Here is a 14,508-nt window from a genome sequence, read left to right as displayed (position 1 = left end):
TCTTAATGCGCCCTGCCCTTTTATCTGCGCCCTTCCACTCAGGACCGCTGACACGCTGCTGAGATCTCTGTTTAAAAACTGACAGCAACTGTTAACTGTGTGTATTGCCCAGTGGTCAGCACGCTGCCTTAAAAAAATGCAAGTTAACTATGTATGTGTGGGATATATGTATATCTAAGCAATAGTGTACTGGCGCTCTTTGTATAAACCCTTTGATAGGGTATTTATAACCTTATAGACAACAGAATTTTCCCATAGTCCATAATCGTAAGCATAAGTCTTGTCCAAATGTTCTTTATTAAAAAGTACATCAAGGGCAATCTGGCTCAGCTCTTTTATACAGTTGGTAGAAGCTTCAATGGCTTTAATATACAAAATGATGTACCCAACGCGTTTTGTCCTTAGAAGGACTTCATCAAGGGTAAAAATGTCTCCATTGAAGGTAATTTGAAAGAAAACGTCTGAGCGATTGTATGAAAAGGCAATTGCATACACATGCGATCCCTCTTGTAGGTCATCAGGTAAAAAACAAAATAGAAATAAAGGTAAAAAGGCCTCGGTAAATTACTTCTCTTCTGTATGACCAGTCCCACTGTGTGCAAAGCAGGAATCATACATTACTGTTATGTTCCGTCATTTTGACGGGCTGAAAACTAGTGTGTGTATGTATGTATGTATGTATATATATGTGTGTGTGTGTGTGTATATATATATATATATATGTGTGTGTGTGTATTTATTATTAGGGTCTTTGCGGTCTGGCACTCTCCTCTCATGTACAGCTACCTCGGTGCCCATCCATAATGTAGATGGAGGCATAGGTGAAATAAGGAGGCACTCAGAGGATTTGTGAAAAAAATTCTCTAATATAAAGAACTGGACCAACGTTTCGGGGCCTGAAACGTTGGTCCAGTTCTTCATATTACAGAATTTTTGTTCACAAATCCTCTGAGTGCCTCCTTATTTCACCTACGCATGCATATATATATGTGTGTGTGTATATTATATTATATAAAAACAAATTATACCAGTCTCCACCCTACTGCTATTCATGTATTATATTACTCTTCTTATTGTTATGTCTTTTAAGCATTTGAAATCAAAGTTCGATATTGAAAATGCAGAGTTCCAAAAATTTCTCCAGAATGCAGCTCGTAGCTGTGCTGAGGACTACAATGTCTTGTGTGCTAATGCTGTGCTCTATATCAAGGTAAGTCACCTAGGGACAAATGCAGGATTATTTGATGTTGGAGAGATAGTCGCCAGCCTATGAGGGATATATAATTAGCATGTAACAGAATGAAAAGTAGTGTTGGAGGATGGCTCTGCGTAAGTTACATAAATGATCTAAAATCTCACTGACAAATGGATGCAACTTAAATGGAACATGTATGTATGTTGCTAGACAGGCTGCACTCGAGGTGCCGTTTATAAGGGATATAAATAACACCCATCACGCTGCTTGCATTTCAATGTTTCGAAATGTTATTATCGTCGTCTTGTTTCTGAAGACGAAAATAATATATTGAAACGTTGAAATGCAAGCAGAATGTTGGGTTTTATTTATATCCCTCATAAACTGGACACCTCGAGTGCTGCCCGCCTAGCAACATGTATCTCAAAATTCCTAGTTTTGGGGTACCCTATGACTTGTGACCACATTATTTAAATAGAAATTGCAGGGGATTATTAATAAACAGTGGAGATTTAGTTCATGTATTGATCAATGCATTTAAGCCTGCAGCCCCCTCCATGGATCCCCACTTTTCTGCAGGTCCTAACACTATTGCTCAAAATGATTACAATAACCATAGCTATCACATTAATTTCCACTAGCTCATACGCTGCCCAGCTTCTCCCATCCTTGTCTATTCGGCTCTGCGCACCGCGACCTGGTCAGAGGCAGCCCAAACGCTCTGCCAGCTTCCAGCTGCAACGCCCACCCATATTGCTGGCTCAGCTCTCAGCCGTCCACATGGCTAATTGGCGCACTCCCACCCGGGGCCTGACTGCACCCGGCCAGGCAAAGTAAATGTGGGGCGGCTGGGGCATTTTTTAAATAGGGAAGCCAATCCCGGGATTGAGCATTTTTCAATCCCGAATTTCGGTATTGAAAAAAATTCCCCAGGATTGGCTTTCTTAACTAGAACAGTTGGATTAAAACCATCACTAGCAAATTCACGCAATGGAATGAAAATTGGTGTGTAATGCCACTCATAACAAATGGATGTTCTGCAAATACAGGTATCATTTCAATGACTGCTTTCTTGGTGAAGCAGATTACATAAAGGGTGTATACCCCGCTCAGTGATGGAGATGGATTCAAACATATAAAGGTTTCTTGAGTGCACCCCTCATAATGTTGGCAATAAAGCACATCATATAAATGGCCAGTACAAAACGTGCAAGAGCATCGTTTAACTGAGAACATAAAACATACTTTTATATGCAATGTTTAATATATAAAATGTACATACAGATGGGTTAGGTCCCATCTTGGCAGGGGATGGCGCTGGCGTCGCCAGCCGCCATCCCCCGCCAGCGCCATGGCGATGGTGAGAAGGGGACGCGCGCGCACGAGAGGCGCGCGCGTCCCCTTCCGACGGCGCTTCCCCCGGGTCCCCGCCGGCTTGCCGGCGGTAATCCGGGGTCCCCGCCGCCTGCCCGCATCCCCCCTAACCCTGTCCGTCTCCCTGAGGCAGAGACGGACAGGGTTTCCGTGGCGACGGAGACTGAGACGCGCGTGAGACGCACGCGCGTCTCAGTGTATTCGCTGGCGCGGCTGCTGGCGGGTCGCCAGCGCGGACGTTCTGGCGACCCGCCAGCCAGGATGGGACCTAACCCATCTGTATAATTTCTTTGACATCCATAAAGGATACTGGGTTAGCTTAGTACAATTGGGTATAGACGGGGTCCAAAGGAGCCAATGCACATAAAACGTCTTCAACTGGGTGTGTTGGCTCCTCCCCTCTATGCCCCCAGCCCAGTTTAGAAAATTGTGCCCTCAGGAAACGATGCACACTGTGTCACAGAGTTTTTCTTCAGTTTAATTTATTTATTTAAATTTTTGGGTATGCTTTCTGGACAACAGCATACCTGCTATGCTGGAGCTAAGGGAGGGGAGGGATAACCGACCTCTTTAGGTTAATACTTGGTGACCAGCGCTCAGGCCCTATCATACATATGGTGTGATATATGGGTACTGTGTGCGTACTGTAACAGACAAGTGTGTGAGCCAGTAGTAAAAATAAAATTGTATTTATTGAAAACGGTGCACAAAATGACTGTACTGGTATGATCTGTGTTGCAGCAGCTGTTGATAGCCGAGGCAGGGCTAAAGGACACAGCGGGCTGATGGCACAGTCACCTGTAGGGAAATGCACAGTCTGGGTGAGGAGAGGGGGGGGGGGGGGGGTGGTGGGTGGGGGCAAATGGGGGCTAAGGGAAGAACAGTATGGTAGTTCTGGGTTGGGCAGTGCCCAGATAGTCCCGGGCTGAAATGGAGGGGTGGTAACACTGGATGCCCACGAAGGGGGAGGACAGTCCTGGGTCAAGGAAGGTGACAGGGTGTCGTCGAAGGCCGGCGTCCCAAGCACCTCTGGCGGTGCACCGTGCATGTACCTGATACCCGCTGGTTCTTCTCCCGTCTGGAGGGTCCTTCGGCGTTGTCCACGGCCTGGAGACTTTTCCGGCGTCCGTTTCAGGGGAGGACGCCGGCTGTCGATCCACACCGCTTCTACAGCAAACAGCCGCACTTCCGGGTTCTGCGGGGATCGCGTAGTCTGAAGTGTGAGCTGGTTGGTGGAGCAGGGTGGGCTCGACTCCTGGATGGGAGGAGACTTGGAGGATGATGCTGTGGTGTGTGATCCAACGCGTTTCTGCCCTTGTGGGGCCTTTCTCAAGGATGTTCTTGATCTTAGGTGCCTGCTCCATCCCAGCTGATGGGGGACGCCCATCTTGAGGGTTAGTGTACCGCTTCGTAGTGCACTTGGCGCACACGCCCGCAGCTGCTTCACACCCTTAGCGCTCTGTCCGAAGAGCTCTGGAGTGGTGAGTAGATGCCGGTGTGGACTAGCCAGCAGTTAGGTACTTAGGCACTTCACTTTTAAGCTTCTGGGAGACATTAACAGTATAAATAACAAGCAGGCTCCAGCTCCATTGTTGGGGCGGAGCCTACTCAGAGTGGGACTATCGGCTTCTTGGTGCCTTTTCTCTCTGCCTCACAGAGCTGCAGCAGGATGCCAGATCGTCGCCGAAAAGTTGGTACAGGGGTTTATATTGGGGGAGAGCCGCTTGGAGACCCCTTAGGGGGCTCTCTTTTGCGCTATAAGTGAATATCCCTTATATGTATTTGTATATTGGTGCTGCGAAAAGACCCAACACTGATTAAGGCCTCTTGTGTGCTGGTTCCTCTTTCTCTGGGTCCCCTCACACGGTGATCTTGGGAAGGCTTGCTTTTATCCTTTTCTGTATGTGTGATTTGTCTCCTGTCAGCATGGTGAAATGGACTGTGTACTGTTTGTCACACACTAGGTTTTCCCCTTCCCCTGCCTAGTGTGTGAGCAATGCAGCCAACCCTCCCAAACCAGTGTAGCTTCTGGGGGGTATATCTCAGTGCTGGCCCAGCACTCAGCAGATTGCTGCTACACACAACAGACACTGCAGCTACAGGAGTCTGTGGATACGCTGATTAGGCAAAGGAGGGATAACACTCATACCGCTCCTACCTCGGCGCTGGCACCACATAAGTGTATTCTGCCGGAATTCTTCTCAGATGAAGAGGAGGCTTTGGAGTTAAAAGAGGGTGAAGAGGAGGTAGATTCTAACACAATAGAGTGCTCCTACACAGGGTTTAGACCACTTATAGTGATGTCTTACAAATTCCTACTGAAGAGCCGGAGTTCACTCAATCCTTCTTTTTACACAAAAGTCAGTAATCTCTTTTCCCAACTCTAAAGTTTTAGGTGACCTGTTTAAACAACCTTGATCTAATCCGGATAAGAAATTTCAAATGTTCAAAAAGTTGTTGTCTTCCTTTCCTTTCAATGCTTTCTGAGGGCAGAAAACATTGGGAGACTCCCACCTGCGGTGGATAAATCTGTCTTTATCAAAAGGACAGTATTACCAGTTCCAGGGGCCATCGCCTTAAAGATAGGAAATTAGAGAGCACACTCAAATCTATTTAGACAGCTGCAGGAGTGTCCCAGAGGCCTATTATAGCTGGCTGTTGGATGTCTCATGCATACATTCATGGGCTGGTCAGCTACAGGAGGGCTTAGTGGGGAACAAGACCCTAGTAGAAATGGTACAACTGGTAAAACACATTCAGGACACAGCACGTGTCATCTGATCTGTGACTGGCGGTTGGCACAATTAATGCAAGAACTTCTACGATGGCGGTGTCTAAATGCAGAGTCTTATAGCTTTAGACAATGGTCTGCTGATAATGACTCAAAGAAGACTGTGGAAGCTCTTTTCCCTTTACTGGGGAATGGCTTTTCTGAGCTGAATTAGACACCTGGATCTTTAAGGCTACGGCTGGAAAATTGATCCTCCCGTCCACGGCTCTGCCAGCAAGGCGTTCGTATCCAGGACCTTCTCTTAAGTCCTTTCAAACCCCTAGGTTTGGGGGAAGGGCCAGAGGTGCTTGCAATACTGTCCGGGGCATCAGTGAGAAGCCACTTAAGCCTGCTGACTTCGCTCCACAGGACAATGGCACTGGCTTTGCCTCTTCAAAATCCTCAGCATGACGGCAGCCCTCTATTGGTGGGGGAACTCGAGATGGGGGCCCCCTTAAGGTTTTTCTGTCCGGTTTGGCATGCCTCTTGTCAGGATTCCTGGGTGAAGAACATAGTCTCCCAGGGATACAAACTATGTACAAACTCCCCCAAGAAGATTTTTCAAAATAAGTCTCCCGGTTCCCTAGGAGACCAGAACAATATTTCTGAACGCTATACAGAAGTTGGCAAAAACACAGGTCATTATATCAGTCCCTCCTCTATGCAGAGGGCAGGGGTTTTACTCAAACCTGTTCATGAGTAAGGTCATACGAATGACCTGCCACTGTGGGCAGCTGCCCGGGCAGGCCGTGCCACTGTGGGCAGCTGCCGGGGCCCGGGACAGCTGTACCCCTGGCACCCCCCTATCGGCGGCCCTGCCTTCGGGCACAGTTTTCCTAAACTGAGCTGGGGGTGGTGGCATAGAGGGGAGGAGCCAGCACATCCAGTTGAAGAAGTTTTATGTGCATTGCCTCCTTTGGACCCAGTCTATACCCCATTGAACTAAACTACTATGGACTAAGACAAAATTATTTACTGGTAGGTAATTAAAATCCAATTTTCTCTTTCGTCCATCCTAGTGACACAACTAACCTTGTGATGTAGGAGGGTCCGCAGGAGCCAAGGCAACAATGCTGAAGACTTTGGATGCAGGCTCCTCCCTTCTGCATCCCATCATGCTCCAGTTTGATAGTTAGGTTTTTATTCTTTTATTAACTTTAATAGATAGTGCAGTTTTTCCAGTGTGTTACTTCTGACAGAAGTGCCACATACTGAGAGCGCAGCAAAGGCTGACAGAAGCGCATCCTGTCAGCTCTCTGTGTGCAGGGGTACGCTGTCTGCGCCCGCTGCACAGCGCTTAACCTCTTATTTGAAGAGGTTTGCCTTGGCCCCGGGGGTGTCCTGAACAGGCTCCTTACTTAGAAGGGATCATGGGGGATGGACCTCCCACGATGGCGGGTGCCACCTTGGATGGGCTTATAGACTGAAATCCCACTAGGGAGGTGAAGTCTACTACAGGTGTCCAGCGCAGCTGGATGACTCCAAGTGGTCCCAGAGAGAAGGGGAGGCACTGGAGGTGAGGAGATACACTTGTGGGAGTGGCTAAAGGGGGAAAGGCGCCACACTGGCTTCCCCTACCCCGCTGAAGCAGAGACTTGGTCTCTTCCTGCTCTGTGTGCTGGCACCATTTCTCTCCATACTGTGGAGCTGAAACCTGGTTCCTTCTTCTAAGTACAGAGGGTGCAGTTTCTCCCAGAAAGCACTATCCCCGCTGACACTGAGGTCACTGGCAGCAAGAAGCAGACAGATAAGTACACTGCTACATTACTCTCTGCTTTGCCTGACATTGTGCACCGTGGGTTAAATATAACTGACGGTTGTGATGCTGCTGCCGTGGGGGAGGAAGCGCGGGGCATGTTACTGGACTGCAGATTTTGCGGGGTTAAATTAACATGTGAACAGATGGATCAAGGGGAATTGTGCCCTGCTTGTAAGTCTGTGCCCAGTGGAGCTCAAGCCCAGAGGTCTGAGCAACAGGAACCTGCATAGGCTGCTGCATTGGGGAGGTATATGAATGCCTTGGTTGAGGCTTTAAATAGGCAAAGGGATAACTTAGTGAAGTCTCCTAGCCATATTTCTTCCTCTCAAACATCTATGGGCTCTATTTCCCCTTTGCAGGGGGATCCTGTGTTGTTGCAGGTTATGCAGGATACTGCACAGGGTGTTCATAGGATGAACTCCCTTATGGAGCAATTTGCAAAACCTTCTGAGAGGCCTTCAGCTACACCCCCTCTGTTAAATTTGGATTCAGAGGAGGATGATGATGATGATGATGGTGTGTGTGAGAAGAGGATTTAAGTTGGGATCAGAGGGAAGAGGCTGATGCTTCTGTCCCGGGTATTAAGGATTTAATCCTTGCTGTTAAACAGGCATTAGACTTGTCTGAGGAGGACAAAGTGCAGCCACATTGTGTCTTTAAAAGGATGCGTAGAGATTCTGTGACGTTCACTTCGGATGAAGGTATGGTTTCCTTGTTGGGGGACCTTGGAAAGTTCCAGATAGAAAAGTGACTATGTCAAAGAGGTTTGCAAACCTGTACCCCATGCCTGAGGAGCATGTGAAATTGTGGGAGAAGGTCCCTTTAGTGGATGCTCCTGTAGCCAGATTGTCTAAGGCCACAGCTTTGCCGGTAAAGGGTGGGGTGGCCTTTAAGGACCCGGTCCACAAAAAAGTGGAAGGATGCCTTAAGGCAGTGTTTGAAGGAGTGGGTTATACACTCCGCCCCATTATTGCTTCAGCATGGGTAGCCAAAGCAATGATTTGGTTGGCTGAGGCTTTGGGAAATCAGCTGCAGCCTTATTCTGAGGCCTTTACCTTAGCTGAAAAACTCAGATGTGCAGCAGAGTACATTTTTGAGGCTGGGGAAGAAGGTGCTAAGATAGAATTTAAGGTATCCACCACATCAATGTCTGCGAGAAGAGCCCTCTGGCTAAAAGCTTAGGAAGCAGATAGTGAATCAAAAAAGTCCCTGGAGTCTTTGGCTTTTAAAGGGGAGTTGCTTTTTTGTTCTGAACTGGAATCCATCATAAAGCAGGCCACAGGGGGTAAGAGTTCTTGCCTTCCTACCACAGTTAAGACTTCAGGTTCAAAATTTGCAGTTTTTTGCTCATCCTTTCAGGGTGGTGCATCCAGCAGAGGACAGGCAGGAAGAGGTAGATTCCCAGCCAATAAGGGAAAAGCTTCCAAATCTAGGTTTGGAACCTTTAGCAAGAAGCAGGTGTCAAAAGGAGAGGAAAAGTCCTCTGCATGACGGGGCGGAGACTCCCTGTTCTGGCCTCAGAGTAGGGGGTCGCCTCCTGCAGTTTCGGGACCTATGTGATACTCCAACCTCGGACCCTTGGGTTCGCTCCATTGTCTTAAGGGGTTACCAGATAAATCTCTGAGGCAGTCCCCCACAGAGATTTCTTCCCACTCCTTTGTCAAGGGAAGCCAGCTCATGTACTGCCCTACTGGGGGCAGTATTGGCTCTGAGAGAAGGGGGTGGTGGTCCCGGTTCCTCAGGAGGAACGAAAGAGAGGATTTTATTCAATCCTCTTCTTGGTCCCCAAACCAGATGGGTCTGTCATACCCATTCTAAATTTAAAGTCTTTAAATCAGCATCTTTGGGTGGATCATTTCCGCATGTAGTCTCAGCGTTCAGTGCTTTGCAGCATAGAGCCAGGGGAGTTTCTGGCATTCAGGATGCCTATCTTCATATACCCATATGCAAGGAACATCAGTCCTTACTTCGCTTTGCGATAGGGGAGACCCATTTACATTTCCAGGCCCTATCCTTTGGTCTGGCAATGGCACAGAGGGTCTTTACAAAGGTGATGGCTGTCATGGTAGCAACCCTCAGGTTGAGAGGGATAGTGATTATTCCCTACTTAGACAATCTGCTATTCAAGGCAGAATCAGAGGAAAGACTTCAAGAACACCTAACAGTGGCGACACAGTTCTTACAGGACATGCGATGGGTGTTAAATCTTCCCAAATCTCACTTGATTCCCACACAGAGATTACTGTTTCTGGGGGTAATTTGGACACTCATTTACACTGGGTATTCCTACCAGAGTCCAAAGCAAGGGTATTGATGATCTTGCAAGCAACAAGGCCTACAGTTTGGCAGGGGGTGAAACTTCTCGGCAAAATGGTAGCGACGTTCGACACACTCCATTTTGCCAGGATTCCTTCAAGGTCTTTTCAATGGAACATCCTTTCCTGTTGGTCAGGGAATGTGAAAACCATGAAACAAGAGAGATTACTCCTGTCTCAAGAGACAAAGGAGTCCTTATTCTGGTGGATGGGCATAGAGATGTTGCAGCTGGGGCGTTCCCTTCGCTCTTGGGACTGGGTGGTGATCACAACCGACGCCATTCTCTGGGGTTGGGGGGCAGTTGCACTTCTCCTACGGTTGCAGGGTCTGTGGTCCACTCACGAATCCAAACTGCCAATAAACATATTGGAACTTTGAACGGTTTGGAAAACTCTTCAGCAGGCGGAAGATTTTCTGAAGGGCCTCCCGATACGGGTGCAGTCTGACGACGCCACGGCGGTGGCTTACCTCAATCACCAGGGCGGGACTCGCAGCAGGATGGCGATGCAGGAAGTCTCGCGAATTTTCAAATGGGCATAAATCTACATTCCTATTCTGTCAGCTGTGTTCATTCCGGGGATCCGGAATGTAGAGGTGGATTTCCTCAGCAGAGAGGACCTGCTGGAGGGGGAATGGTCATTACATCAGGAGGTATTCCGGGAGATTGTGAGTCACTGGGGGCTCCCAGAAGTGCATTTAATGGCATCCAGGAACAACTGTTAGGCTCCGAGGTTTTGTTTACGCACCAAGGACCCAGCCGCTTGGGCGGTGGATGCCATGACGGTTCCGTGGCACTTCCACCTGGTTTTCATTTTTCCCCTGTTCCCGATGATACCACAGGTGCTGAGAAGAGTGAAGTCTCAACAGGTGCAAGCCATCTGGTTGCACCAGACTGGCCCAAGAGGTCGGGGTATTCAGACATTCTGAGATTGTGAACGGACTCTTGGCCTCTTCCTCTTCGACAGGATCTTCTAAGGCAAGGGACATTTCTACACCAGGACCTAGCTCGGCTCAATTTGACAGCCTAGCTTATGAAACCTCCTTATTGAAAAAAAAAGGATTGTCTGATGCAGTTATCCAGACTATGCTAAGGGCTTGTAAGCCGGTGTCTGCTGCAAATTATCATTGAGTCTGGAAAATTTACATCAGATGGAGTGAGCATCAGAAAGTGCACACCTCTAGGTTCAAGGTGTCTAGATTGTTGGATTTCCTTCAGGATGGATTCTCAACAGGTTTGGGATTACAGTCCTTAAAAGTTCAGCTTTCTGCTCTGTCCATTTTCTTCCAGAAAAGGATAGCTTTTTTTTTACCTGAGGTTCAAACCTTTTTGCAGGGCGTAAACAGGCTCAAACCTCCCATATAGGCAGCCGGTGGCACCTTGGGATTTGTTGTTGGTTCTGTTAGTATTGCAGAACCCTCCCTTTGAACCGTTAAAGTTGACTGACCTTAAATATGTTTCTTAAATTGTATTTTTTGTTAGCCATTGCTTCGGCTAGACGTGTATCGGAGTTAGGAGCTTTGTCCTGTAAGTCTCCACATTTAATTTTTCATGAAGATAGGGCTGTGCTTCGAACAGTGCCTAAGTTTTTACCAAAAGTGTTTTTTTCCTTTCATCTAAACCAGGAGATTGTGCTCCCGGTATTTTCCCCTTCCAGAAGGGGCAAAAAATAGGGACAAATTAAGGAAATTGGATGTAGTTCGCACCTTGTGAATTTACGTGGAAAGGGTAAAGGACATCCGCAAAACGGATCTGTTGTTGGTATTGAACGATGTGCATAAGAGAGGGTGGCTTGCTTCTAAGCAGACTATTGCCAGGTGGTTAAGGTCATCTTCTGAAGAAACCGCCAAATTCTATGACGGAGAAACGCGTCAAGAGACCCCCTGTTTGACTGACAGACTGCCGATGGGTATGGACTTTTAGAAAACAGCAACCGATTGAAAGCTGATTACATCGCCCCTTATTGCTCCCGCTGTCCAGCGAGCCGGTAACAACTGGGAACTCCAAGCCGCACATTTACAGAGCAGAGGGTGACCAACTTCAGCAGCGGCATTGAGACTGCAAACGGGTGTCCGCCCCCAGCCGAGTGTGTGTGGATTACCCGCAGACGCAGCTAAGTGAGCAGGTCTCACGCTGCGGTCTGCCTTCCAAACAGCAGCCGCTGCACCATCAAGCCTATCGCGGCAATTACCGTACAAGCTGGTATGTAATTCTTCAACATCACTATATATTCTACGGGCTGTATCATCTAAGTAAAAGCGCTACAATTTGTTACCAACAATAACAGTTTCACTTAAATATCTACCAAGTTACCTATTGTGGTATTGCATGCTGGAGCACCTCTTGGGCATTACAGCTAATTGAGTATTGTCTGGAAATTATTGCTGGACTTATAAATGGACTAAAACAGTTCACCATTTAATCCTCCCCACGGCTAATTCTGTCTAGTCATTTTATGGTATTTTATTATTGATTGTGTATATTAATAAATGAACAAACCTGTTTAAAATTTATTAGTGTCATGTGCGCTCTCTTAAACAAGATATTGTTTAAATCTGTATAAAATTTGGTCTATGTTGAGAGACACAGAGGTCCTCAATTGGGAGCTGCAATTGATACTATAAATAATCTACACCTGTTCTTATTGTTACTTGTGCGCCCGATCTAGTGACTCCTTCTCTGTTTACCTTTGTGGGTCGGGAGACTGTGTGTTAAATACATCACACATATCTCGTGAGACACATTGGTGGGCTGATTAGGAACATTATCGTGTTTGGTTAAGGTCAGTAATTGCCTTTGCTTACACCAAGGTAGGTAGACCTGTTCCTTCTCAAATTAATGCACATACCACCAGGTCAGTTGCTTCCTCTTGGGCTGTGCGGCATGGGGCTACAGAGGAGCAGTTGTGCAGGGCTGCCACTTGGTCCTCTGTTAATACCTTTACCAAATTTTACAGGTTCCATGAGTTTGTGTCGGAGGACGCTTCATTTGGACGGGCAGTGATGAGAACTGTCAGTTTGAGCGTACCCTCCCAAAGGACTGGCTCGTGAATGTCCCAAGGTTAGCTGTGTCACCAGGATGAACGAAAGAGAAAAGGGGATTTTTGAAGTTACCGTTACCGAATTTACCGTTCGAACCCCTTTCTCTGAGTCCATCCTGGTGACACAGGGAAATTGGTCATCGGTGTCTTTCAACAAAATTGCTAAAAAAAAAATGTACCGTGTATATAGTCTCTTTTGGTTTTGCTAATATAAATGGCCAGTATTTACCCAGTTCAAGACTTAAACTCAACACCAGATTATATGCATTTCATGGATTAGGGTGCTTATTCCTAGTGGATTACTTTATTACGATTAAAAGACCTCTCACTTGTGTAATGTTCTCCATTTCATTGTAATTTCCTGCCAGACCAGAGTAGGTACAGTAGATCACTATTTTGCCTCACAGCCGTTATATTGGGCACATCCGTCATGAAGTCAGTTGTAAAATGGAAGATTTGAGGAAAAATGGTCAAATACCGAGTTGCATATCAAAGTTCTGCTTCTAATAGGCACATCAGCAGCTAAAATTCATAACCAACTTGTTGTGGTGTACTGTGATAACGAACGGTCGGTAACAAGTCTGGGTTTGGATGAACAATGATTCAGCTAGCCAAGCACATCACCATAGATATCAATTTGTGCTGTATTAAAGGTATAGCCGTGCACACACGGGACTCAGTCCTGGAGTTTTCGGGTGATCACAGTGTGTATCAAGATGTAGTAAAGCTGTCAGAGAGACAGCTAACTACATCCTGCCAACCCCAGGCCCTCGGCCAAATACACAAAGTATCAAAAATAGTCTTGCCTGCAGTGTCTATTCGGCTGGGCGATGGCCCTGCAATCTTATAGTTATATTGAGAATAAGAATTGCAACAGAAAAAAAATGCTGGCAATCAGAATATTAATAAACAGGTTTTTTTTTTACAAAAAATAGTAAAAGGATCATGAACACCCTTGGTCTTTGTACTTCTTAGCCCACTTTTAAACAAAAAATATTGTAACTTGTGGTTATTTCTTAAGCAGTAAAGACCTCCCGGTTTTACAATTAAAGTTAGGGGTAGTACGGATGGTGTAATGGATAGCATTACTGCCTCACAGCATTGAGGTTCGATGCCCACCATAGCTCTAACTGTGCAGAGTTTGTATATTCTCCCTGTACTTGCGTGGGTTTCCTCCCACAATCCAAAAATATACTGGCAGGCTAATTGGCTCCCAACAAATAAACCCTAGAATGTCTGTGTGTATACTGTTTGTGGTAGGGAATATGGATTGTAAACTCCACTGGGGCAGAGACTGATGTGAATGTTCAAAATATGCTCTTTAAAGCGCTGCGGAATATGTGTGCGTTATATAAGAAACTGTTAATAAATAAAGTTAATTCAAATACATAATGTTCTAAAACACATAGATCAATAATAAATCAGACTCTGGATTAAGTTACAGATTTCGGTACTTGTGTATTATCACGGCGCCTGATTTTACTACGTACGCAAACGTAGTAAAATCTCATCTCATGCCGTTATGGTATGGCATGCGATTAGATTTTTGACACCCCTAATGGCATTTAATGTACTATACCATTAAATGACATATAATGTAATTTATTAAGGCCCCCCTAGTATTGATGTGATCCCGAAGCGTGACGAGCGGCGGCGGTGCGCGTACGGCCGACCTTTCAATACCCCCACTATCCACGTCGGCGTGGAGTTGATTTTATATAGTGTGGCGAGCGAAGGTGTATTATGTTACATGTATTACGCGGGGCGCCGCGCTTCGGGCTTGGTGGCTCGGTTCGCTCGCCACAATATATACAATCAACTCAACGCTGACGTGGATAGTGGGGGTATGAAAAGGGCGGTCGGACGGACATGTACCACCGCCGCTCGCCACTCTTCGGGATTACGTGGATAGGGGGGGCGGGGTAAAATAAATGACATGATATGTCATTTAATGGTATAGGACATTAAATGTCATTATTATAGGTTCCATCAGAACCGATATCTCATCGCATCGCATGCCATACAATAATGGCATGCAATGCGATTTTTTTTTCGC

The 14,508-nt window shown here is 46.6% G+C and overlaps 1 protein-coding gene across 4 annotated transcripts in view; it reads left to right on the top strand.

Moving 5' to 3' along the window:
- ICE2 (interactor of little elongation complex ELL subunit 2) overlaps nt 1-14,508 on the top strand; it is a 98,885-nt gene that overhangs the window by 25,334 nt on the left and 59,043 nt on the right. For all 4 annotated transcript variants that reach the window (XM_083183645.1, XM_083183643.1, XM_083183642.1 and 1 more), the window contains exon 4: nt 1,091-1,210. In XM_083183645.1, coding sequence (XP_083039771.1) covers nt 1,091-1,210 — 120 coding nt within the window. The remainder of the gene's footprint in view (nt 1-1,090; nt 1,211-14,508) is intronic.

Source organism: Crinia signifera, chromosome 4 (genome assembly GCF_055691185.1).
Source record: "Crinia signifera chromosome 4, ASM5569118v1, whole genome shotgun sequence".
NCBI lineage: Eukaryota > Metazoa > Chordata > Amphibia > Anura > Myobatrachidae > Crinia > Crinia signifera.
This window is presented reverse-complemented; position numbering and strand designations above follow the sequence as displayed.